This window comes from Micropterus dolomieu, linkage group LG08 (genome assembly GCF_021292245.1).
Source record: "Micropterus dolomieu isolate WLL.071019.BEF.003 ecotype Adirondacks linkage group LG08, ASM2129224v1, whole genome shotgun sequence".
NCBI lineage: Eukaryota > Metazoa > Chordata > Actinopteri > Centrarchiformes > Centrarchidae > Micropterus > Micropterus dolomieu.
Window position 1 is genome coordinate 11387746 of NC_060157.1, and position 26006 is coordinate 11413751.

Consider the following 26006-nt stretch of genomic DNA (forward strand, 5'->3'; position numbering starts at 1 on the left):
ACAGACCTTCTTTTATGATTTGTCTCCTAGAACCATAACCTTGATGACATCACTATGACATCACCAGGGTTATTTTCTAACATGCTTCCAGATCTGCAGAAAACACCGGATGAGTGTTTGACCAGGCTGAATAGTACACCCCATGTCTAAGATTGGGAGAATTCCCCTTTAACCAATCAGGTTTTCAATCAGAATGAAATGTTAAAAACTGAGTTAGAAACCTTTCTTTTCTTGCAGCAGTGTAGAGTGGGATAGATAAAAAGTATCGCTGCATAATGATTCTAGTGTTGATCCCCTATCTGTCCCTAGACTATAGGCTGCAACTAGCGATTATTTTCATTATCAATAAATCCACAGATTATTTTTTCAATTAATGGATAAACAGTTTGGTCTATAAAATGTCAGAAGATATTGAAAAAACACAACTTCCCACGGCCCAATGTGATGTCTTCAACCGTATTTTGTCTGATAAAGTCTAGTGATTAAGACAAAAAAAAAAAAATCAGATCACCACAGTTTAGCTGCTTGAACAAGTGAATGTTTGATTATTCGTGCTTAACAGCTGCAGATTAATTTTCTGACAATCAAGAGGCTACATTATTAAACCACCACTGAAAATGAAGTTGAAGAAATTACTCAAAAAGCACATATCCACTTCCTCTGTCATGGAGGACAAGCATAATCTGAGCACTACTCTTGATCTAAACCTGAAATAAGTCAACAAAAAGTGTTAAACAGGGAATGGGTAGATATAGGCTGGACGGACAATGCAATAAGAAATAGCAAGCTCATACTCCAAGGGGTGTGCGTATATATATATATATATACACACACTCACACCCTCCACTCCAATCCTGAGGCCTGAACAAATTCTGTTGCATCCATATCTTGAACATCTTTTTTCTTCCCTCTGATATGAGTCATTTCACTTCACTGAGGCTAAGTCTGTTTGCTGAAAAAGACATATTTCTGACTATATGCTGCTGCACTGGGAAATCGAAGAAGAGTCTCAGGAGTAAGAGCAAACGTTGACATCTACCACAGTGTTATCCCAAGAACTGATATTTAATCAACCATAAAGGGGCTCAGAATTTGGCTACACACAGATTCATTTCATAAAAGCGTCAAAAAATAGTATAACTTTATTTTGCTTTGTCAACAGCCAGATAACATAGTCGGGGGGGGGGGAGCATATATAAAGAATTCAGTACTTAAAGTTATTACCATTTCATTATGTAAATAACTTCAACAATTAATAGAGAAAATTAAGTGCAATTATAAAAAGATGCATCAATATAATCACCTGGCTTGTACATTTTCATGGACTGCACCCATGTCACATTAACATACAGTGGACTTTAAATTAGAGCCAAAGCTTTATCAGTTCTGCCGAGAAGACATACATATTGTACAATCAACCAGTCTTATCACATTTTTGGCAAGGCTTTCAGTTGTTCAAAAGTCTATTTTCCAAATCTGCATGAAAACATACAGATTGTGCAACACTACTGAAATATAACTGAAGTGTCGTTCACTCTTCAGTCCTTTTTTACAGCAGGGTCCAGCAGAAACGCAAACCAGTACAGAACGCACACAAAAACAGCCCAGAAAGAAGAAGAAAAAGCTCTTCCGATTAATTATTTTTCAGTGCAAAACAAAATCTTCAACTGTGAAAGAATCAAGGTGTTAAAAATCCTGAAACCATCAATTCATTGATATACATAAATAATAATCTTCAATTGTGAAATAATTAAGGTGTTTAAAATGCTGAAACCATAATTTCATTGATATACATAAATAACAGTGCTTTATGTATTCTGTAGATATTAAATATCAGTTGCTGACAGTATTAGGCATTACTACCTAAAAGGATAAGTCTTGTGGTATTCTATATTTTTCTTCTGTGGATGACTCCAATAGAAAAAACAAAAACAACCAATAAGTATTTATCCCACTTACAAGTATTGTCTGTGTATCCAAATCCTGATACAGTAGCTCTGTGCCAGAGGAATAAGTAAGAACACTGCACTACTGGCTGACATGTTCCTTCATTACAATAAACATGGGCACTACAGTTTGAATGATTCCCACAAACACTGTCATGCTACTGTGAATACTTATTTTATAACTTCTTTACTCCCATTTGAATAATGTGATAAAACCTACTGTAAAATAAGTTAGATTCACGTCAATAGGAACCAATGAGCTTGGAGCTGAGAGCCACAGACGTGTTCAGGAAGTCAGAAAGTACTGAGATGGACTCTACGGCTACGACCTGCAAGGCAAAGGTCACGTGACCAACAGGGTAGCGCTGCTGTTTTACAGCAGGCTTTGTGATTTTATTTAAAAATGTTACAATAGACACACTTGGTCCGAAATTTCTTGTTGTTTAACTGAAATAGCAGAGAGCTGTGCGCTATTCATTATCTGATATTTTCCCCAGAAATTGTGAACAGAGTTGGTGGAAGTCTCTCGTTTCACATTGTTTTCTTTTATATTAAGTTTTACTAAATTTCTAAGGAGTGTTATGTGTGAGTAGACAAGCTAGCAAGCCTAGCGGAAATTAGCCTGCCGTCCCCTTCGCACATGTGAACTTCGCCTTGCATGTCGCAGCAGTCTGCTGGGTCTCTTGCTGGTTTTGATCTTTTCATGGGATTTGTTGACAAAAACAAAAATACAGAATATCACCAGCCTTATCCTTTAATATTGTCACACCCAGCCCCACATTTAGTAAGTTAATGAATTCATATACTCCTTCAAAGTGAAAAGAATCAATATCTAAACATCGAATATCGTAGAGTTAAGGCCCAGGAAGTCATACTCTGGCCCTATATTATGTTTAATTTAAGCTGAAATTAAGTATTTCCTCCAATCAATTCATGAATTCCCCACATTTTAATCTGAGCTTGAGGGAACTGATTCCATATCATTTGTCTGTTCCTCCACACCTTTTTCGGTGCTCGTCTGTGACCCATTTGTTGCGGACACATTTGCCTGTGACGTTTCTTCCTCTTCCTTTTTTTCTGGCACTTGACTACACTTAGTCCTTGGGATTTTCCTTCCCAAAGAATCACTGGGAGTGAGTTTTGAAGTCTTAGGGACAGTTTGCGCTGACGGGCTTGTTTGACCAGTGGCTTTTTTAGTGCCAGCTTTTTCCTCCACCTGCCCACTAGCAAAGTCCCCAGCAGAGCCGTTGCTTGGCAGGACCTTATCTTCTCTCTTCTTCTTCGGTGGTTTTTCAGTGTCTGTATCGCCATCTGTTTGCCTACTGCTGTCTGTTTCCGGGATGATGCCTTTCGAATTGTTAGTAAGGTCTTCCTCGGTGTCCGCAGAGGGCTTGCCTTCTCCCATCAAAGTCTCAGAACTATGCGACTGATCCATTTCACCATCATCTTCTACAGAGTCAATTCCATTCAACATTTTATTATTAGAATCATTCTCTGCATCTCCATTTTCCACAGCTTCAGTGTCTGGTTTTGGCTCAGGGGAGGCCTCAGGCAGTTTGTTTTTGTCTTTACTTAGTGTTTTATCAGGTCCTTTCGGAGTCTTTGAAACATTATCCAGTCCGTCCTCTTTCACTTGCACTACTGCTTCTCCTTCTTTGCTTTTACCCCGTAAATTTGCTTCTTCTTTTACATCTCCATTACCAGCAGTCTCAGATTTTTTCTCCATATTCCTGAATTGCTTCTGAATCTTTCTGGGACACCACACAAACTTATCCTTTGGCTCAAAGTTAAGGTAGGCAAAGCGCAAAAGGTCCTTGCGTTCCTGCTTGGCCCGGACAGCAAACAGGAAGTAGTCAAGCACGCTGCGTTTAACACTGCCAAGGGTCTTCTTTACTAAAGTCTCTTCCAGAAAGAATTGCACAAGTGGGGCCTGGTAGTGCTCAAATCCCAGCTCTCCGAGGCTCTTCAGGATGCGTGTGATGCGCAGGTTGTTGTGCATATTCCTGCAAGAGATGAAACAGTTGAAGCAGAAATTACAAACAAAAAAGTGAATATCTCCGACGTTGTGTTACATGACAGTATTTGAATATTCACCGCTCCAGGTTTCCAAATCGCTCCTTCCAGTTTTCTGCTCGTTTCACTTCCCCCGTCTCTTTGTTGACCAAACGGATGCCATAGAAGCCCAACATGAGTTCATAGGACTCGACTAGTCTCCTTTTGGCGTCCTCATTATTCCTGAAGGCCTGGTGAGCATATAAATAGGAGGCAAAAATATAAAAAACAAAATGCAGGACATTTCCACAACTTCTGTGATTTCACGTAACATTTACATAAAAAAAAAAATACACAATATTAAATAAGTTAAGAGTATCCAAATGGTTGGGTAAAAACAAAACAAGTGATTATCTTTATATGCCTATATGTGTTGCCCAGATGAAAAGAGCTGAATGTTTTGGAACTAGGGGTGTTCTTTATATACCGTCTACAACAATTTTTTAATCGTTGTTTTAACGATATGTGAGCAGACAAAAACTCCTCCGCGCAATCACTGCGTCAAGCATGCAGTACACGTGTGCTAGAGTTAAACAGGCAATAGCGGCTAAAAAAAAAATCAATGACTGAAGTTAAAAATGAGTGAACAAACAACACAAGGAGATAAAACATGGACACCAACAGCTTTGCAGTCCAACGCTACGTTGTTAAAATGAATCACTAGATGTGGATCAACCTTACTCATATGGAGCTGAATGTTGGTGTTAAAGACCATGTATTAACCACCGCAGGGAATATCAAGAATGTGAAAACCTCCAGGAGTCACCTGTCCACGACAGGACTGAACCAGCCAAAGTACCATCACAAACACACGCTCGGGTACAAACACCGCTATACTGATGATGACAGACTCAAGGCAACTAAGGGACGGCAAGGCAAGTTTATTTGTATAGCACTATCAGCAACAACAGCTACAACAGAACTCAGGGCTAATATAGCTATTACTGACAGGAGTCGATGCCATCTTCAGGGCTAACCCCCTTCACTCTTCAGTCAAGTAAAACACAGAATATCATGGAATCTGCCAAAATGTTAATGCAATTTATAAAAATCAGGAGTTTCCCTAGCATTATAAGCGTCATTGCACAGCTTTACTTAAGCGAAAAGAACAGGCAAACTATTCTGCTATGTTTTGGTGTTTACAGGCACTGCCTCCGTCCTCTCTGCCTCTGTGTTTCAGCGAGGGCGGGGCTTAGCGCTCAACGTCTCCTCCCACACACACACACACACACACACACATATCTAAGACGACGTGCTGGCAAGAGCTCATCACTTCAACAAATTCTCATCTGATCATCAGCCAGTCATCGGCAGATACAAGACGCAAACTCGTTGTGGACTTTGTGGCTGTGTGGGCGGAGTCAGATATTCTTCTTCTTAAAACAGAATTCATAGGGACCTATCCTTGGTCTCCGTGGAGAAACACTGCTCTTTCTTCAACAGTTGGCAAGCAACATGGGAGGTCTTTACTCATCGGCCACTTACACTGTACATTACTGCTAAATTACTGCTGACCCGCTGCTCTACTGCCATTCACCAGTGTAAGTACCAGATGTGCTCGGGTGGTCAGATCTGTTTGTATGATGACGTGGCAGATCTATCTGTTTGGGGTTTTTATTGCTTTGGCAATATGGCAACTAAGTACACACACACGTTAGCTTAACTTGATCGGCAGCTAACTTTAGGGTCGTAACATTAATTCACTGAAAACTATCCGCAAACACTACGACATAAAGCCAATCATCTGCCACATCATCATACAAACGTACAGCCAATCAGTTTATGTGACATTACCAGCAGGCGCAGGCCCTTGAGCAGATCTGATACCTACACCGGCTTTCACACGCACACTCGCTTCTTCTCCTCCTTTTCTACCACACACGCTACGCTTACACATTTCATTATCGACAAAATCCCAGAAAATATGTAGATATTATTTTTTGTCAATATCACACACCCCTATCTAACACAAGTTTCCAAGACAATTAGGAAATATTCTGCTTTGACCCTATTTACTAGACATTACTCTCCACAATTAAGACTAGAGCTAATGATATGGGAAAAGATTTTCACCTGAAATTTCACCAGATATGCAGCTTTCAGTCTCTGCAGTAGGGCTGCAACTAACTTGACTTTTCTATCGATTATTAAAACGAATATTTGACTATTTGGATTATGAATCACAAAATCAGCTTTTAAATTTAGCTTGAGGTTGTTTAAGGTTTTTAATTAGCTAATTAACAAAATAAATGCTCAAAAATGCACATTTAAATGAACATTTCTACTGTAGCAACAGAATGTTTCACTGAAATAAGGTCAAGGAAATAACTTTCATCTGTGAGCTGATCTGCTGTTAACAAGGCATATGATTTATGTAGTGACAGAGCAGCTTACATGCCGGTACTGCAGCACACCGGGACGTTAATTTACAATATTATTAGACAAAGAAAGGAATGACCTAATGTATTACATTTGCTGAATGTACAACTGGGGGAAATAATAACCATTTGTTCCCCCACGAAGTTTATAAAAGGTTCCAATAACAAAACCCTGTGATTTTTTTTTAAAGAATTAGCCACCACCTCAAATTAGGACGGAGATCTGATCAACAGGATTGTTGTGTATAATAATTATTTGCTACTCTCACTGCCATTAAATATACGTATAGAAAGCCTTACAGCTCATAACATGAAGTAACATGGTTTTTAACATTAAAGGTAGCTTGTTTGCTAACTAGCTTATTAGATGAGTTCATCATCGAGAGAGCTAACGTTACGTCCTTATATTATAGTATTATTGTAATTTTTATATACTTGTAAATTTTTTGATCTCCTTACTTTTTATATATTTATGTTCATGTGTACTGTAAGCACCAATTTATACCAAGGCAAATTCCTCGTATGTGAAAATGTACCAGGCAATAAAACCGATTTTGATTATTCATCTTCAGACATTCATAAATGGTGTACTTCAATGCCAGGAAAGATCAGCTTTGCAGATGCGGCAGTTCAGAACCCGTATGGCTGAGTTGAGAGTGAAATGCTCCCACACTTTGGAAGAATTAGGTGGGGACGGTGTTAATACCACCACTGATGTTGCTAATTTTACTGTTCAGTTCACTACAGTATGCTGACTGTGTCACTACGGCCCAATGACGTGATGAACTAATAAATAATTAAATTTGTTGGCAACTAATTTCATCGATTCTTTTGGACTATGTCAATTATTCAGTGTTTTACACCACTAGACCACTACAATGCCAATGCTTTCAATTTATCACTCAAGCAATGATTGATGTGATTTTTTCAGAAACTATGGCAGCTTTTCCAATTTTTGGGTTAAGTCAAATGGCGTTTGGAGCCTAATATGAGGCATTTCTAGCCAAAAGCATCTGAAATACACATTTAACTGATTGGATGACAATAGATTCTGTACGACTGCTGCGTAAATGGTTAAATAAATTTTATTTTGCTTTATGCTGTTGCAGAAACTACAAGCCAAATTCTGCACAAAAACTGTTTAGTAGAGTGTTCATTTAAAGACCTAATACTTATGATGTACTTACCTCAATTTCCTTCTTGGTGAGTTCTGAAGCCATGTAATTAACCCCCGGCTCTCGCAGTGGAAACAGCCTCAGAACGGTGGAGGAGTGAGGAGAGAAACAACATAAAACCAATGCATTAGCATCCAACCATATACTAATTAAATAAAGATTACGCCAGCCCTCCCTGCAACTGTTTGTAACCACAACATAAAACATCCTTTTGGTTCTTCATCCCATAAAAACACCACATACAACCCCTAAGATTTTACAGTATCCATCTCTCTAGAAAACTGTCTTGAATCAGCAAATAAAGCGGTCAACATTGTCAATATGACATCCGTCTGGGTATCACTGGAATTTAGTGTCAACTTAATCATTGTTTCTCTTTTGTCCAATGTGTTTAAGTGGCTGAGACGAGATTAGGCAGATGGAAAGTAAACAACATCGTTTGGGGGTTCATTTCTACATTTTTAAAAGTTAAAATGTGGAAAGAGAATTGGTAATTTTATTAGTTTATTAAACCAGTACCATGAGAAGTGTAATTTTTTACCCTGATATTTTTCCTTGGAAAAAGGAGCTTTAGAAGGATACTTACAGTGAATGAATTTGTGCTATTCTAAACTACATTTCCTATGACTAAAAGTGCTTTAAAAGCAGGCCTAGTAAACTACTGACTTTTCTTGTTTAGCAGTGCTTTTCATTTAAGCAGGCAATGGTGAGCAGATATTAGCATTGTGGCTAATCTTCACACATTTTGCTAATTAAGAGCAACTCGTGAGGACCACCGGAATAATGGTGCTTTCAGACCAAAAGCGAAGCGAGCGTTCGGGGCGGTGAGTTTACATACAAAGTCAATGCAAAGACGCATAGAGCCGCGATTTCCTGTCGGGCGGCACAAAGCAACGCGAAGGGGGCGGTGCCGGAGACGTTAAGGCAACGCGCAGGAATATTTTCAACTCAAGCAAGAAATTTGCATGACACTGAGTCGCGATAGCCTATCAACCTTGAGATTAACCGTACATCACAGATGGCTTCACAGCATTGTGTGGAGAGGGCCAGGCAGAGTAGGGGGTTGAAAATCTGCTGGCCGGCGGAGAGGATCAGGGAGCAGTGCTCCAGCTTTTGGACAAATAAACACCTGTAGCCGGACTGGATTATGCTCTACAACAACTATGCCGTTTGCTCGCGGGAGGAGCTCGGAGTAAACTGCTTTTATTAAATAAGCTTTTTACTTTAGTTTATAGGATTACAACGTTGATTTATCTTCACTGGAGCTTCTCAGCAGCTAGATTCCGTGCACATCCGATTCCAGTGTTGTTAGTGTCGTTAAAAACCGGACAAAACTGGACATTGCTGGGAGAAAAGAAAGCGAGGAGGTTGAACTACCTAGTGAGTTCAGAAAACATGTGTCTGTAACTTTATTCCAGCTATCGTTGTACCAAGTTAGCATAGCATAGGCCTGATTGATCCGAACTCCATTCAGAAAACAAACATTTTAGAAGTTGTTGTCCTGCTGTCTTGCTGGCAGACCTGACAAAGCATGAATTCATATGTTTAACAAATCTGCATCATATTGTAGTTATTTCGGCATCAGTTTGATCTGTTTATTGCTATTTAATCACAGCAAAATGTTTACTTTGGGTTCATACAGCTGTAGTAATGGCGAGTTGTTGTGTTTATTCGTGTTATCGCGTTGTGTGTGAACACTCAGCAGATGTCCTGCAATAAAAACCCTGCGAGGGTTAAATTCACATTTGGTCTGAATGCCGCATAAGAGGAAATTCGCTTTGTAACCTCCCACTGGACTCAGCCAAAACACACACCACAAGCCCCAAGCAACACATACCACTGAATGTATGAGTGAACTCTCTCCAGTCTTTTGTAGTCATTTTTCCAATCCCTAAGAAATGATTCAATGAAGACCTCTGTGCCAAATGATAAAGAAAGCATTAAGTCATTACACACAGACAGTCCCAAACACTTAAAATATCTTGTAATAAATAAACTAAATTGGTTACCATCGGGAGCGGAGGGAAATTTATTGAGATAAAACTGCAAATTGTTCATTTTGTCTTCTGAGCACTCTTCATCTGTTAGATTCTTTAAAAAAAAACAAAAAAAAAAACACACAAGATAATTAGACCTCTCTTAGTAGTGACTTTTCTGTTGTTGTGTTAATTTAGCTGTTACTTACCGGATATCCTCTTCTGTAGTTCTGCATGTCCTTTGCTGCCCTCATGTTTCTGGACGGATTATGCCACTGCAAATAAAAGTGAAAGTGAAATGAACCTGCATCAATTGTTTTATGCATCGCGGGGGAGTCGATGCATCCTAATTTACTATACAACGACAAGTCGTGTTATCATTAATACCGATGCCACGATTTTTAATGTTTCTAATGGCTGCAGAATGCTGGCATGACGTTATCCGAGTTGACATTTGTAAGGCCAAGCTAATCCATTTCCTGCTCCCGCAAAAGGAAGAATGAGTAGGAAAAACAATTAAAAATGTTCATTTTAACTATGAATTACAAATTATGTAGAGTAATAAATGTAAGCAGTTTATGTTTTAAACTTACCCCTAGCCCCTTATAAGTTACCCGGGCCCCTAAAAATTAAGATAACGTCGGCGGCTAGCTAGGCTAGTTAGCAAGCCTGCAGTAAAGACATAACGCCATCATTAGCTTTCCAGTCATGGCTATAATAGCAAACGCCTGGCCGGGTGCAAAAACAATGAGTTACAAGTTAACATATCCCACGCCATGACATGATTCAGATGAGTTATGGTTTTGGCTGAGTAATAATGAAAGCGCGTAACTTACCGAACTCAAAGTCCAGCCAGACTTGTTTTTGTCTTGACATGACCGACGGGTTTGGCTCTCTCCGGCCGGGTCGTCTCCATCACTCTCTGTGTCCCAGGTCGAGTCGTAATCACAAACACAGTCGTCCTCCATTATTAAAATGACTAGCTAAAGCTAAATAAATGTGTAACTTGGTTCAGTGCTAGAAACGGCCACGAATCAAGTCACAGTTGCATGTTCAGCTTAGACGGGGACAGCCCTGACCAACCGTCTTTTCCAGTCTACCATGTCAGACAGCGGCACCGATGGCGGCTGCAGTACTGATGCTGCCTTTAGGTGCTCCCCCCACGTAGCATTAAACCAACTTCACATTTCTTGACACACATTTCCGTTTGTTATTACTTAAACAAAGTTAGTCTTTAAAAACACCTTTTTTTGGAGGGGGGGGTGTACGTTTCAGAGTAAAAAGCAAACAAAACATACACCACTTATGTTGAGTTGCAGCCTCACTGGATCGCAATGTTGCAGTAACAGTTTAAGATAAGGAAGAAAATCAAGGTATCATCAATTCATCGTCAGTTGACCTCCGGATTCTCATATATATTTCACTCCAATGTGGTGTTTGACAATTGGCATTTAATGAGGTTGTAAACATGCTTTCAAATAAAGCGCTCGATTCCCGACATTGCATGAAGGCAGCTCACTTGCTGCGCTGGTTGAAGGTGATAACCAGCTAATATGAGTCAGAAAGCTTATTTTAGGTACAGGAAAACTCTTTCAATTGACTGTTATATAACGAAAAACAAAAGTAACGCAATAATAGATGTTTTGATAAACTAATTCATTACAAATACACTAACGTAACAAGAGAAATATTTTATTTACAAATGTGTAGGAATGAATATTTATATAGTAGGAATTATTTAAAGAGCAAAGTACTACTAAGGAATTATTAGTATTTTATAATGATGCAACATATGATGAACTGGAAGAGAGTATGCATAAGAGTAATGGAATGAAAGGGAGAACGTTTTTTTTGTATTGTATAGTAAAGTATAGTGCGTTTGTTTTCATTAAAGAGAGAGAAGTAACTGAGGCTGCCTAATCCACAGAACTGTGGGTAGTTCTCCAAGATGTTTGGGCCAACCCATACCTGCAGAGTCCCTCCAAAAATTATATGCAAATGTAGTTAGAAGAATATATGCTGTTTAGAGGCAAAGGGTGGTCACACCAAATATTGATTTAATTTTCGATTTTCTTCTGTTCACTCACTTTGCCTTTTTTAATTGATGAATATAATCTATTAACATGTCTATTTTTGAAAGCATGCTTACTTTACAGCATTTTCCCCACACCTGCCTAAAACCTTAGCACAGTACTGTATATCTATAAAATATTTTTATTGATATGTCTATCTGACTAAAATTTGTAGACCAGATGGCCAATGGCCTACTGCTTTTTGATTTTGATGATGATCCAGACATCTGTCAATATTTGAACATTTTAATCATATAGGTCTAAATATTACAGGAAAGTCAGAAATCTAGCAACTCTGCTGCTAAATCACTGTATTTACATATCTGTGGGGTTATTTTTGGTTTGGGATAAGGTGACAAGAGTGCACATACACATAAACGATAATGAGATAATGTTTATGACAACACAGATCACATTGAAAACATTGCAGAAAACCTGGGCATTAAGAGGCAATTTAAAATGTTTGACATACCATTAATGGGGAAATATGCTGATGCATGTAGGCCTTTTGGCAACTATGTTGATGAAAACGAAAACAAAACATTAAAATACAAATAGATAGTAAGCATGTAAAGAGAGCGAAACAGCAGAAGAATCAAATCAATTATAAAATTGATACAAATATAAAATAAAATTATAAAATGTCAGAAAATAGTGAAAAATCCCCTATAATTAAATTGTTTTGCATGATTAAATTGTTCAGCACAAAACCCAAAGATAGTCATTTTATTGTCACATGAGACAAAGTAAAGCAGCAAATTCTGTAGCAGGAGAAACTGAAACAAGAGAATGTATGACCATTTTGCTTGAAAAATTACCTCAACAAGAAATTAAAATAGTTGCTTATACATTTCTGTGGATCAACCAGTCAATTAATCCACTTATCATTTGAGATTGGTGTTCAATAGTGGCAGGGTTGAAAAAAAAATATGGACTGGGAAAGTTACATTTAAAATTCCTTATGCCCTGATGTTTATACCCCAAATGATAAATAATATATATGGATATTTTTGTTGAGGCTTTCGTAAAAGCAAAGGGACATGCATGAGCAACATTTAAAAACAGATCATACTCAATACTACAAAATTTTAATATCATAATAAAATAATATTAATTTAACACAAGTGAACACTGTGACACAAGAATGTCTGTATATTCTCAAAGCAGATCAACCATCTAACTGTATGTCATTAGCATAAGGCAGCATTTCTTTAGAAACACTGCATCTATTCAGACACAAACTCACAGTTCAGTTTATGTAGCAATGCTGTGTCTCACACATGTGCAATGTCTTTACAGTGTTACTGTATCATAAGTCAGTTTTCATATTGTACCAGCAGCACATACAGAATGAGTCAAAGCTGTGAAAATGTAATTGTATCATGATGTTCATCTTTTCAGTAACTGGACATATGAATTTATACATGGGGATATTTCCATATAAGATGGTATAAATAGAATTGTGTATTATCACAGGGGATTGAATGTTTGAATGGTTGCTGGTGTGGGTATCTATTTCTGGCTTTAGTTACTGTGGAAACCAGAGGGCTCTGCAGGCATCCAGTATTTGCTGTTGCTATTTAGTGCCTCTGCTGAAATGGTTTCCCTATGTCCTTATTATCAGTGAGTTCACTACAGATGGAAAGCTTTGTTAATATACACAGACATTATAATAATTGTGAAGACCCAGTCTGGCTAGGAGATTTGACAGAAATTTAGGGTGTAGTTTACAACTCTACCTACCTATTATAGGTGAGTTTCCTGCTTCCTTGTATCCCTACAGGACAGGAGCTTGTTGGATGGAGTCGAGGGTCATCTGCGTTGCAGCAGCTATTGGTATATTCATGGCTCAGTTTGTGTCTAAAGTCATGGTTCTATGGGGGGTGTTGAACTCCTAATTAAGGCTTGGACCCCCCCAAAAAGAGGCATAAAAACCAACAGTTCAGGGGTCTTTCTTACCTGTAACTGTAACTATTAAAATATATTTCCGATACTCATGCCTTATATTCCAGAATCTTGAAGTATGATTTCTGACACCCCTAAGATGTTGCTTCACTCGCAGCTGCAGTTGCCCCAGTCCAGTCCTCCACACGCTGGTGGAGACACTGTAAGTTAATGTCAGTTAGCTATCTAGCTTCTTTAATACACTTAACTTTCCTACCTTCAGAGTTTCGTAATTAGCATTTTTATTTTACTTTAAATGAGCTATGTGATGTTAGCTAGCTGATAGCCCACCCTGTCATTTCATTACCACTATATCTTTTCATGTTTTATGTAGACCTAATTGTTAGCCAACTCTGGTGTTTAGGCATGAGCAGTGAAATTGAGGATTAGTTATTGTAGATACACATTTTGACATCAATGTAAAGTTTATTATTTCATTTTAAGTATTTCTACAATAAGCATAATATTTGTTTTCACTCTGGAATTCAGGCGTTTTACCTGACTTGGTAAATGTTAAAATCCAGGTTTGTTATTTCAAAAATATTCAGTTTTATTTATATAGTGCCAATTCATAACAAAAGGCATCTCATTGCACTTTTTATATACAGCAGATCTAGACAGTACAGTACAGTACTGTTTAATATTATTTACAGAGACCCAAAAATTCCCAATTCCCCAACATTGTATGACTACTGCTTAATTGAACGCAGATTACTTTTCCTTCACAGTCAACATGAGCAGGAGGAATGGAGATATTTGCCAAAAAAAGTTGAAACTTAAAACTTGAAATGATAAAGATTAGGAATTAGATATGATAATGCAGACTGTATTTTATGATAGTGTCTTTGGTTCCGGTTCAACATTGTGTGGGTCTGTTTTGAGCAGTCATGATGGTCTGCTGTTGTGTGTCTGACTATCTGGCAGCTTTGGTGTAGAATAGTGACCTCTGACTACAAAAGTTGTGGTGTGGTATGGGGCACCCATGAACTGGTGTAATGAATTTGATTTATCATCATCTACAGACACACATTAGTTAAATAAGCAAGGATTTTGTAAGCACTGTAACATTTAAGTTCACTGAAGCCTGCTCCTGCTAGGTTTTCTTTTTGACCTGGGAAAAAAAAGTTGACACCCCCCCGGTTTCCACTGTATAATTCTCACCCTGTGTAAAGTTCCTCCTAAGTTCTTAGTAACTACTTGTTTAAGACTAATTTACTCATTCCAGACTAGCTAAAGACTTTAGTAAAGTATAAATTGTAGCGCTGTCCAATCAAAAGCAATCAACTATATAAACAGAAAGTCACTTTAGCATCATACACTGTACTCAACCCCAAATAACAGTTTGGGAGGCCGGACAACATTTTAAATTTACCTGCCTTCTTTTAAGCTACTTTTAATTTTGAAGTGTTTCTACACTGTGGTTTTGATCTGTGGTAAGATCTGAGTAACCCTAATTTTATACTTCTTCACCACAGAACCTAACAGACATTATTTTGTCATTCAGTAGGCTAATTATTTGCATTTCATTGACCAATACATAGAAATATTTAACAGACCTGTATAACTGCTTACTTCAATTATGACATCACTATGGTTATGATAAATGTGTTTTCACTGTGGGAAATGTGGTCACTGAATTACTTGTATGAGTTGTATGAAATGAGTATAAACAGCAACAGATATTGTCTGTGTAAAGCAACAATGTGAAATGTGATCAGTCATCATTTAAGGCCTCCTGCCTGTTTCAAATTAAGAAGTTTGTATGCTGAGTTGTTATTGAATAATATCATGAGATATATGAATACCTAACTTCTGCGTGATGTGGAGGTCGCTGTCATTTGGACTTTTCGCTTTTCTTACAATTCATGTAACATAAAGGACATAAGCATGAAGAAGGAAATAATGAAAAATATATTTGAGCATGTGAAGGTAGTTGGTGATGTTGGAAGATGACACACAAGGGCAGTCAGTCAGTCAGTGAGGGGATAATCCTTAGTCTTGCTTGTCCAATATTACGCTGTCTCACTGGATGTGTTTTCCTCTGTAGATGAAGGCAATTAAAACATCAGGGTCAGTGGAGTTATCATGACATTTCTGAGGACATCTCGTCCATGGTGGCTCAAAAGTTGAGACTGAAACTTACGTTTTGACGGTAAGCATCAGAAGCTGTTTGTTTTTGGAGCTGTATTAATTACAAATTTGTCTAAAGCAGTATTTGAGGGTATTAAGCTGATCCAGTTGCTATTTTATAAACGTAAAATACCTTTTCTCTTCTTACACATTTCTAGATGATGATTTGGTTTTGGCTGTGGCACATTTTCATGCCTCTTCTTGACAACCTATCTGCTCTACTGCTGGAACATGTATTGAAGTATACTGTCAAACCTTCTCTTTGTTTTGAGCATTGTAGCTCAATATAATTTCCGGTAATCCTGCTTCTGTTCGAGTTTTTGTTCGATGAAATTCAGGTGGCATCTCTGGAACCACTCTCAGATCTTTTATAAAATTTCAAGTTTATGTTGAGTATTAATGCAGCAAAATGTATCTACATTTTAAATTAAGGCTGCATCTATATCCTTCAGGAATGTCTGCATACATGCTCATAAATTATAGATTTAATGGTACACATAAAGGAATGTGATGATAACTAGAAAAAGATTCACAGATGCCAGGACGGAAGATTAGCTCAGATTAGGATGCAGCACTTCAGCCTATACTCTCTAAAACTGCAAAAGGAAGCTGGCAGATCAGTATCTCGATTACAGGTGTCCATATCATTGTTTCTTCAGGTCCTCGTCCTCTTTTCACTGTCTGCTCTGACAACAGGTTTGTCTACACACAAATTCTCTCTGTGTATCAAGCTACTTCCTCATCTTGTGTTGTCAGGTGTCCGTAATTTTCTCCTATCCATGTCAAAGCACAGCTGCTGTTACCTGCTAAAGACATCTTTTCCATTCTAAAAGTTTGGCTTTTACAGATGAGCTTCATTTTTATAAGCCTTCCTCCAGGATGTTGCTAGATTTGCATTTTCTTTCCTGCATAATTGGCAGATGGGTTTTATTTAGTAGAGAAATGCGCCTTCAGGCACAAGGTCCTCTTTTCTCAGCATGATGCCATGTGCATCATTAAAATGATTTTCTACTATCTGCATATTCTCAGCATCACCGCAGACACTGAGGAGGTCTTTTTGATTTCATTAGATACAAAATGGAAAAATGCTTTTTGTGGACAGGGTTAAGTGTGACAAAATGGGAGCAAAAAATAAAATAGGCTGATTTATTTTCCAGATGAGCAGGTAATGAGAGCTAGGAAAAGGAGAAAGCTCATTTTTGGTAAGAGCTAAAAAACATGTTTCTGTATTAATGAAACTATACAAATTCCTACTACTAACTTTCCCCCTATCAATCAGCAACACTGATAATTGAAGGGAAATGGATACAGACAGTAACATGGTATAAGCAATAGAAGCTGTACTGTAAACTTTTATAATACATGTATAAAAACGCAAATTCAATATTATAATATAAAATAAAAAAAGCAAAAGGCATTATGAGCAAGAAAGTGCACAATGAATGGCACTTCATTTGTTTCCATTGTTTCTTGTGAATCACATGTTAATGTGTGTGTGTGTGTGTGTGTACCTGAGAGAGCAGAGAACAGAGAGAGCAAAACTAAATTAATGAAGCATCTCTTTGAATCTAAATACTTATCCTTAAACCCAGGCCTGATGGGGATTAATGGGCCTCCTCACTTTGTTCCAGGTCCTTGGGCTTTGAAAAGGATGTGAATACAAGCTGTGTGGATTGATGGGTTGCTGTTAGGGCTTCAGGTTCCTATCTTATCAGCTGAGATGTAATTGATTTATGGAGAGCTGGTTTGAATCACAACAGGGATGTAAGTGTGCTGATTTAGCCACTTAACTCAAAAACAGGGCCACCGGGAGCAGGTTGCTCTGTTTAAGAGGAGAAAAAGAACACACATTAATCCAAGTGCAATGCACTGTTAGTGCTTCTAATGTCTACTGTGACATAAGGAGGATGCCTCTATTCAGTTTTTATCTGATACAGCTGTGTGATATTTATCTTCTTTCTTCTTTGCAGCCTAAATAAGGATGCTTGTTGTTGTAAGGACAACATAATTCACAGAACGAGGGCCCGGATCATTACACTTAACATATTAGCTTCAGCCTCACTGACAGACCAAGTCGGTGCTTCTGGTATAAGTAACCATGGCAACCAGCATCACCTACAGCAGGTTTTCCAGAAGCATCTAGTGTAGCAATGTCTTTATGGGTTGGCTTTCTTATCATTTCAACTTGTTAACATGTATGTACGTGTGTGTATGTATATTTAAATGTGTATCAATATTGGGAGTGTATATCTGTAGGCTTATTTTATTATTCGTTTCTCCATTTTCTTCTTCCAGTGTGATTTGAAAATATTCACTTGATAACATGGTTATTACTTTATTATCATTTTAATTGTATTATTTTGTTGCTGTCCAAGAGTTACAACTTGCACGATCTTAAAAACGTATTAAATCGTTTTTCCTTCTATGCCTTGAGCACAGAACTGGGCATTATCACCCTTGTTACATGTATTCATTATTTATGCTGGGGTGAAGGAGTTGAGTTCATATATTTGACAATTGGTCAAACACATTTTAGTTTTCATTGTTTTATTTATTAATTTTTTAGATGTCTGCCCGTTTGAGTTATTTCTAATGCCACCAACACCGTTCTGTTTATCCACTGACGTGTTGGTGTTTTATTACTTGTGCAAATAGACACTAACTATAATAAATATTTTTTATTTAGCTTTCAGCATGTTACCTGAGCGTTAGTTACTTGAGCTCCAGACCCAATGGTGTGTGCGGCCTAAACCCTTGTTTCTCAGCCTCTGCACGTCTCCGCCTCGGATGAGCAGTTACGAGGCCAGTTCAGATGTGCGGTTCCACTGGTTGCTGTCCATGGTGCTGAACCCGTCGTCCTCATGTTAGATTGGGACCTGCCGGGGCGAGTAAGGTCCTCACTTTTTGCACTTGCAAGTGATGGGACTGAACACCGGTGCCAAATCTTACTATGTGTCTTAAACATATGTTGTATTACAAAGCTTTTTTTTTTTATTGGTGACTGGTTTGCGCATGCGAAGAGGCAAGCAGACACCACTTGCTAAAGCAAGTGACCGTGTCGAGAGCATCGATCGCTCTCAATGCGCACAGCAGGATATCCTCGTTTTTACATACACAATAAATCTGAACCTGGTAACATAGATTTCCAGGTTTTTATTCTCCATCACGCCTCTCTTGCTACGTTTCACGCAACAGGCTGCAACACCAATGTGGAGTCTATACACTGAAGAACAGTACCACCTGTAACTGTGCCTATCTGCTCCCGACTTTCATGCCGAGACCGAGGATGAAGAAACAAAACATCCGGACCCTGTCGCTCATCCTCTGCATGTTCTCCTACTTGCTGGTCGGCGCCGCGGTGTTTGACGCGCTGGAGTCCGAGTCTGAGAGCTCCCGCAGGCGCATCTTGGAGCAGAAGCGCAGCGAGATGAAGAAGAAGTACCGCTTCTCCGAGGATGACTACCGCGAAATTGAGCGAGTGGTGCTGCAAGCTGAGCCCCACCGCGCCGGGAGACAGTGGAAATTTGCTGGCTCTTTTTACTTTGCCATAACAGTCATCACCACCATTGGTAAGTTACTATAATGGTGGTTTCTATAATACTTCTATTTTTGGAGATGATCGATAATGTTTTACTGTGTTGTTGTAGTAAGAGTGGAGCATTTTTTCTCTTTTTCCCTACCTGAATAAAACATATTAGGCTTGTTTAAATTACACACTGAGTGACTAACAGACAATCGGGCCATGTTTTACCATCCAAGCGTTTCTACAGAATGCCTCACAATGTTCTTCTCATTTCCATCTCTCTGCATTAAGGTTATGGACATGCAGCACCAGGCACAGATGCTGGAAAGGTCTTCTGCATGTTCTACGCTGTACTGGGCATTCCTCTCACTTTGGTCATGTTCCAGAGCCTGGGAGAAAGGATGAACACATTTGTCCGCTATCTCCTACATAAGACAAAGCAGTGCCTGGGCTTTCGACACACTGAGGTGTCAATGGAGAACATGGTCCTGGTGGGCTTCCTGTCCTGCATTGGAACACTGTGTGTCGGGGCTGCAGCCTTCTCCCACTTTGAGGGATGGAGCTTCTTCCATGCATACTACTACTGCTTCATCACGCTCACCACTATTGGCTTTGGGGACTTTGTGGCCTTGCAGAAAAAGGAGGATCTCCAGGAGAAAACGCCCTATGTGGCGTTCAGCTTCATGTACATCCTGGTGGGGCTAACTGTTATTGGGGCCTTCCTGAACTTGGTGGTACTTCGCTTCCTCACCATGAACACTGAGGATGAACGGAGAGATGCTCAAGAGAGGGCATCACTGAAGAGGGACAGAGGCTTTTTGGATGGGGCTCTGGGCCTCCATGTTGTAGGTGAACAGAGCAGAGACATCCACAGAGAGAGGAACAGGAGCAATGTTCCACACGGTCGCAGCCACAGTGCGCTCTTCCTCCCAATGGAGGAAGGAACCAGCCGCACCAACCTCATCTCTTCCCCAGCAGAGGATCAGGAGAGACAAAGAAGCCCTGGCAGACACAGGCTGCATTTTCAGATCAAGGCAGGCAGACGCAGGCCAGAGTCGAGCCTCAGCTCCCTCTGTGCCTGTGTGTGCTACCGCTTGGGGATTTGTGACAGTCCTCTTATGTCCCACAGTGAACACCATGGCTGCCATGTCAATTCTGTTTACTACAACTCAGTCTCCTATAAGATCGAGGGCTGCTTGCCAGGTTCCAGGGACAACACTGGATTCTCTTCCCCAGGCAGCACGCTCTCACCTGGGCATAACTTCCGGGAGTTCCCTCGTTCAAGGAGAAAGTCTGTGTAAGGAACATTCAAGTGAAGGAGAGTGTACACCTATTTTGTGCATGTCAGAAGACACTGATTCTGTTAAACAAATAAGTTGTCTGTTGTGGCTATTGAAATTATTATTTTTTTTGCTAAGCAAGGATGAGATTTTTTATCCTCTTTTACCATGGCATTATTTATGTTAGTGATTCTGCTGTTTTCCTTGCATGTAAGCCAAAGTGCAGTGCATGCTAAAGGGAATGTGTAGCACCCAATGTGAATGCATGAGTGCTATGTAAAGATGTAAACATTTGGGCTTTTAGTCTACAATTTTAACAAAAGTATTTTGGATATAGTTCTTATTAATGACTGTATACCTGTTCAGTGAAGGTATGTGAATGATCCTCTGTGGACTCTGCTCCTGCTTTAGACAAAACACAAACCTTTTCATGCCACAGCTAGAAGATGTCATCATACTTTTATATTTACAAAGCCTTAAATAACTTTGACCAAGCACATGAGACATGTGGCTTCTTGGCTCAGTGAATTTAATAAATCCTTTTATTACTTGTTATCAGGAGGGGAAGGGGGTCAGATTTGTTCATTGTTCAGCACTAATGCACTCTAGTATAAAGAGATTATGATTGTCACAGCAGTTATTCAAATTTAATTGATGTAGCAGACAACAGATATGTAGCAGGTCACTAGTAAACTTCCCACAATCCTGGAAGAGTTGTCACTTTCCAGCCAGGGAGGTGTTGTTTCTTGTTGGATTTTTAGTCAGATTCAGTGTGAGTCTATTACAGTATTGTTTTATTAAAAACCAAAGAAAAGTATAATTGTGTGCTTGTTGTATTTTTTTTTATCAGGTTTTGCTGTGATTGAGCAACATTTGTATGAGGTTGTCAAGCTTTTGTGGTCATTTGTTTTCCTCTGTTCTTGCGTTTTTATCTCCAGGGACCCCTTTACACTTGGCAGAACAATAGGACTGATACAATGATACAGAGGAAAACGGTGCCAGAATGGGGTTAATAATGCTACTTTTAGTTATATTGTGGAAGGAATTATGATTATTAACTGACTAATGAAAAACTCAGTAAGCATTGATTTGGTTATTTGCAAAATCGTCAAAGGACTTGAAGATGTGGATGTTGAAATGGGCTAAATCTGGTTAAAAAGTGGAATTTGTTGTTTGTTGACATCTACGTTTGCTTATAACTGTTGTTTCAACAACATATTTTAATATGTTGTTATTTTCTGCTTTACACCAAATTTGTCATTGAAATGCTGTAGATACAATAGTTATATATAACCACATTTCAACCAAATTTAGCCCACTTTTAACCCAGAAATTTGAAAATCTTTGATCTGCAATTAACATTTTAAGTAGTGTACCTTACTTGAGTATTTCCATTTCATACAATTTTTTACTATTCAGATTTTACATACAAAACATATAATCATCCTATAAAATATTTTGATTGACAACTACCTACAGTATATAAAGTAGCCAATGTGGTATCCACATTGAATTATTATCAATAATAATTAAAAAATATTAAAGAGAATAGTATAACTCTCACAAGGGCCTTTTCTTCTGAATTATGAGTATTTTTACTTTTGATATTTTAATGACATTTTGCTAATAATAAATTTTCAGTGCTGGACTTATAAGGCATCATTTTTATTTTGCAGTGTAAACACTACTTATTGCAGTATTGCTACTTAAGAAAAGGATGTGAATACATCCTTCACCATTGGAAAGGTCCTTCACTCAGGGGGCACTCCTGGGTTTGTCTCTTGACTAAGTTGACTTCAGTCTCGAATACAATCCTGCCCAGAAAATCTCTGGAACTGTCTCCTTGAACTATGAAGTAAATAATAAAATGGCCATAAACAACAAAATGAAAATACCTCAATTCTCAAGTGCAGCACCGAACATTTCAAAGTCATTAAACACAACATCTTCTCTACTGTCAGGAGATAAAGTCACATCATTTGACATAACGTCTACACGTGGCTTCTATTTGCTATTTGTGTTTTTCTCTTTGCAATGAGGAACAGAAATCATGAAGTCTTTGTACAAGAGTCCCCAAGCATACATTTCAAGCCATCTGTTGATCTTCTGGAATCATAGGCTACTTTACATATAAATGTAAAACTGATTGGGCAATAGAGTCTGAAATGGTGATTGGTTATGAAATACCATCTGCTCTGGCTGCTCCGGGGTAGAAGTAAGGACGTTTACTCTCTTCTTTACATCACATCCCGTTCATCAATTCTGAACCATTCTTTACTGCGTGCAACAAGTCAGGTTATACAAAGTGTTAGTCCCCCTTCAAGTGTACAGGATTTTTATCGTCCTGTATGACGTCATGACAAAAAAAGGAAGACAATTTAGATGCCATAACTTTGACAAGGGGTCCCTCTACAGGTGATTACACTGTGGGAAAAATGAGGAAAGGGATGTCACAAAGACTAATGTAAACCATTTTGCCACTAGAGGGCACTATATATCTATGAATTGATTTAATTCAGACAATGAACAAAACTATAGCAACAAGCATGGGAAAAAGTCAAAATAATTACACTCAGAGTGTTATTGATTTTACAGAAGTTATGTTTTTGCCTGCAACCCTCTGGGTTAGGAATTAAGGGTCAATAAAAGTCCAAACCGAGGACCCTGTAGTGTCAGGGGCCTTCTGATTTCTAGTTCAGGATATTACCAAACCAGCTCATAAGCAGCATATAACAACCACAACCACACCCTCTGTCCTTAGACCCTCATATTGGATAAGGTAAAACTCCCAGAAAAAAACACCTTGAAGAAAAAAATCGAAGAAACCTCAGGAAGAGCATCAGAGGAGAGACCCCTCTTCAAGGATGGGCAGACCTGCGAAAGGTGTTGTGCATACAGAATAGAAATCAGCAAAATTACAGTATAGAAATTCAGGATGACAATATAATAGATGGATCTGGGAGGGTAGCCACACGACGTCAAAGGAGACTTGAAAAGAGGACAGACTACACAAACACACAAGAATCAAAACTCGAGCACACCAATCACACAGATAGGAGAAGGGACAAGGAACCATACACACAGAGGGAGAGAGAGATTCACAAAAGGAGGTAATTTCAAAAGATAGAAATGAATCTAACCATCCAAAGTGATGATTGAATGAAGATGAAAGCAAGAAAACTGGGATGGTGATTCAACAAAATATTGCTCCAATCCAGTAAAATACCATGTTGAACAACAGTACAGTGCATGCACCTAGAATGTGATCTAACATGAGACTGATCAACTTCTTTGGTAGTGATCCTCTTGAAGCTATTATCCATACAAGTCCTAGTATTGGTAGTATAGATATGTTTAGTATCGATCTGACCAGCCCTTGCAGAAAGAAAACAAAATTTAACCCGTTCTCTGAGATACAGTAGCCTAATTGAATGTCATCTTATCGACTCTCAGTAGCAGATGACCCACATCCTCTTTACTGTTGAGAGAGTTAATGAAAAACACAGATGTAACTCAGGTTTTGAAGGATTTCTCTGAATGCACTGCTGTACTGAATGCTTGTATCATCCACAGAGACTTTTCTCATTGACTGGCCTTGTTGCCATAATTTCATTAGATGATCAATATCTGTCTCATCAACATTTGTAGCTAGCTTTTCTCATACAAATTAGGCTACATTGTTCATACTGAATACATCAATTCAAATATTAATTTTCTGGGAACTGGTTATGAAACAAACTGCCTGAGTGGTACAAAGAAGGTACTGGCACAAAACCAGGACACAATTAGTTTACATTGATGGATTGGAGGCTAAAACAGCTACACATTACATGGCATTGTGTGCTATGGATGGCCACTTCACATGTTAGTCTCATTTGGATATCCTTGGATAAGAGGTTTGAGTGAATTTCAATTGAATCAGAGTATAATCATGCAGTTTATTGAAATTTATGTACTGCATATCATTTCAATTGTATCCAAAAGGTAGAATCCATCCTGGTTGAAGTGGACTGAAACACAACGAGGTGATCTTTCTTTCCTAGCACATTAGTGTAAACCCAAGACAATTCCCCTTGGTGACAGAATAATCCCATCATCTTATGCAGCCATTTTAATATCTGCTCAAACAATTTTTGGTTTTATGAGGGTTTTTTGTGCATAAAAGTAAGGCACTAGGGGGCGGCTGTGGCTCAGGAGGTAGAGCGGGTTGCCCGTTAATCGGAAGGTCAGCGTTTCAATCCCCTGGTCCTCCAGGCTGCGTGTCAAAGTGTCCTTGGGCAAGATACTGAAACCCGAATTGCCCCTGGTGGCTGTTCCACCAGTGTATGACCGTGTGTGAATGGTGAATGCAGATGTAGTGTAAAAGGGCTTTGAGTGGTCGAAAAGACTAGAAAGGCGCTATACAAATACGGAGCACTACAATGTGTATAATGTGTGGCGTTCCTGCAAAAGAGAGCTGGGCTCTCTGTGAAACATACCTGAATAGATAGATTAAAAAGAAATAAAAGAATAATACACCACTGAGTAGAATTGTAGGTAGTCAGGTAGATAGTTTTATTGTCACAATACAACAAGTTGTATAGTGAAATTGAGTTTTGTAACTCCCTTCTGCTACATAGCAGACAATATACATTAATAAGGAATCAATTATGAAAAATGTTAACAGAAATAAAGTATCATCACTGGAGCAGTGCTGAGGATGAATCAGAGTTTAAGAGTCTGCTTGGGGGCAACTTCTCAGCAGTCTGGTGGTGCAGCAGCAGAAACTTCTATATCTCTTCCCAAAAGGCAGGCTGTGGCTGGGGTGGGTACTGTCCTTTAGTATCCTTTGGGCTCTGCGTAGGCACCTCACCTCACCGATATCACTGATGCTCAGGAGATGGATACCAATGATCTTCTGAGCAGTGTTAATCCCATGCCAGTTTGTGATGCTTTCTATTGCTCCTCTGTAAAAGCTGACTTGGCATGGGAATTTGGCCTCCTTAAGCTTCCTCAAGAAATACAGGCGTTTTTGAGCTTTCTTCACCAGCTGAAAGATGTGAGATGACCATGTCAGGTTCTCTGTGATGCTGTTTCCCAGGAACTTGAAATTATTCACCTGCTCCACCTCAGCACCACTGATGCAGACAGGAGTGTGTGTCTTTATCTCCTTCTTCCTAAAATCAATGATCAGCTCCTTGGTTTTGCTGATGTTGAGCAGCAGGTTGTTCTCTGAGCACCACTCTGCAAGATTATGAATTTCTTCCCGATATGAAGTCTCATTGTTGTTTGAAATCCGGCCGATGATGGTGGTGTCATCCGCAAACTTCACAACAGAGTTCTCTTCATGTCGAGGGATGCAGCTGTAGGTATACAGCGTGAACAGAAGGGGGCTGAGCACACAGCTCTGGGGAGCTCCAGTGTTGAACACTAGAGTGGAGGAGGTGAGTCCGCCAATCCGAACTGACTGTTTTAAAAAAACAAATCATTGTTTCTGATCAGATCACTTGAAAGTTGCCCTTCAGGTTTCCTTCTACTTACGCTATTTATG

At 39.0% G+C, this 26006-nt stretch overlaps 2 protein-coding genes across 2 annotated transcripts; one reads left to right on the forward strand and one right to left on the reverse strand.

Moving 5' to 3' along the window:
* Positions 1-1124: 1124 nt before the first annotated feature.
* Positions 1125-10728, reverse strand: ogfr (opioid growth factor receptor). Its single transcript, XM_046055363.1, has 7 exons — positions 10364-10728; positions 9737-9802; positions 9561-9642; positions 9389-9467; positions 7564-7630; positions 4041-4189; positions 1125-3949 (listed from the first exon to the last, which is right to left on the reverse strand). The coding sequence occupies exons 1-7, from the start codon at positions 10493-10495 to the stop codon at positions 2896-2898; spliced, it is 1629 nt and encodes a 542-aa protein (XP_045911319.1). The 5' UTR covers positions 10496-10728; the 3' UTR covers positions 1125-2895.
* Positions 10729-18944: 8216 nt separating this feature from the next.
* Positions 18945-20497, forward strand: kcnk15 (potassium channel, subfamily K, member 15). The gene is made up of 2 exons (XM_046055368.1): positions 18945-19242; positions 19488-20497. Exons 1-2 carry the CDS (start codon positions 18945-18947, stop codon positions 20495-20497), a joined length of 1308 nt encoding a protein of 435 aa, XP_045911324.1.
* The last annotated feature ends 5509 nt before the right edge of the window (positions 20498-26006 follow it).

Bases quoted from the DNA above. Each gene is read 5' to 3' on its own strand.
- ogfr (XM_046055363.1), bottom strand. From the start codon at position 10,495: ATGGAGGACGACTGTGTTTGTGATTACGACTCGACCTGGGACACAGAG. The intron at 9,803-10,363 runs GTAAGTTACGCG...TTTTATTTGCAG, and splicing joins CTGGCTGGACTTTGAGTTCG to TGGCATAATCCGTCCAGAAA. The intron at 4,190-7,563 runs GTAAGTACATCA...TATGCTCACCAG, and splicing joins TCACCAAGAAGGAAATTGAG to GCCTTCAGGAATAATGAGGA.
- kcnk15 (XM_046055368.1), top strand. From the start codon at position 18,945: ATGCCGAGACCGAGGATGAAGAAACAAAACATCCGGACCCTGTCGCTC. The intron at 19,243-19,487 runs GTAAGTTACTAT...CTCTGCATTAAG, and splicing joins AACAGTCATCACCACCATTG to GTTATGGACATGCAGCACCA.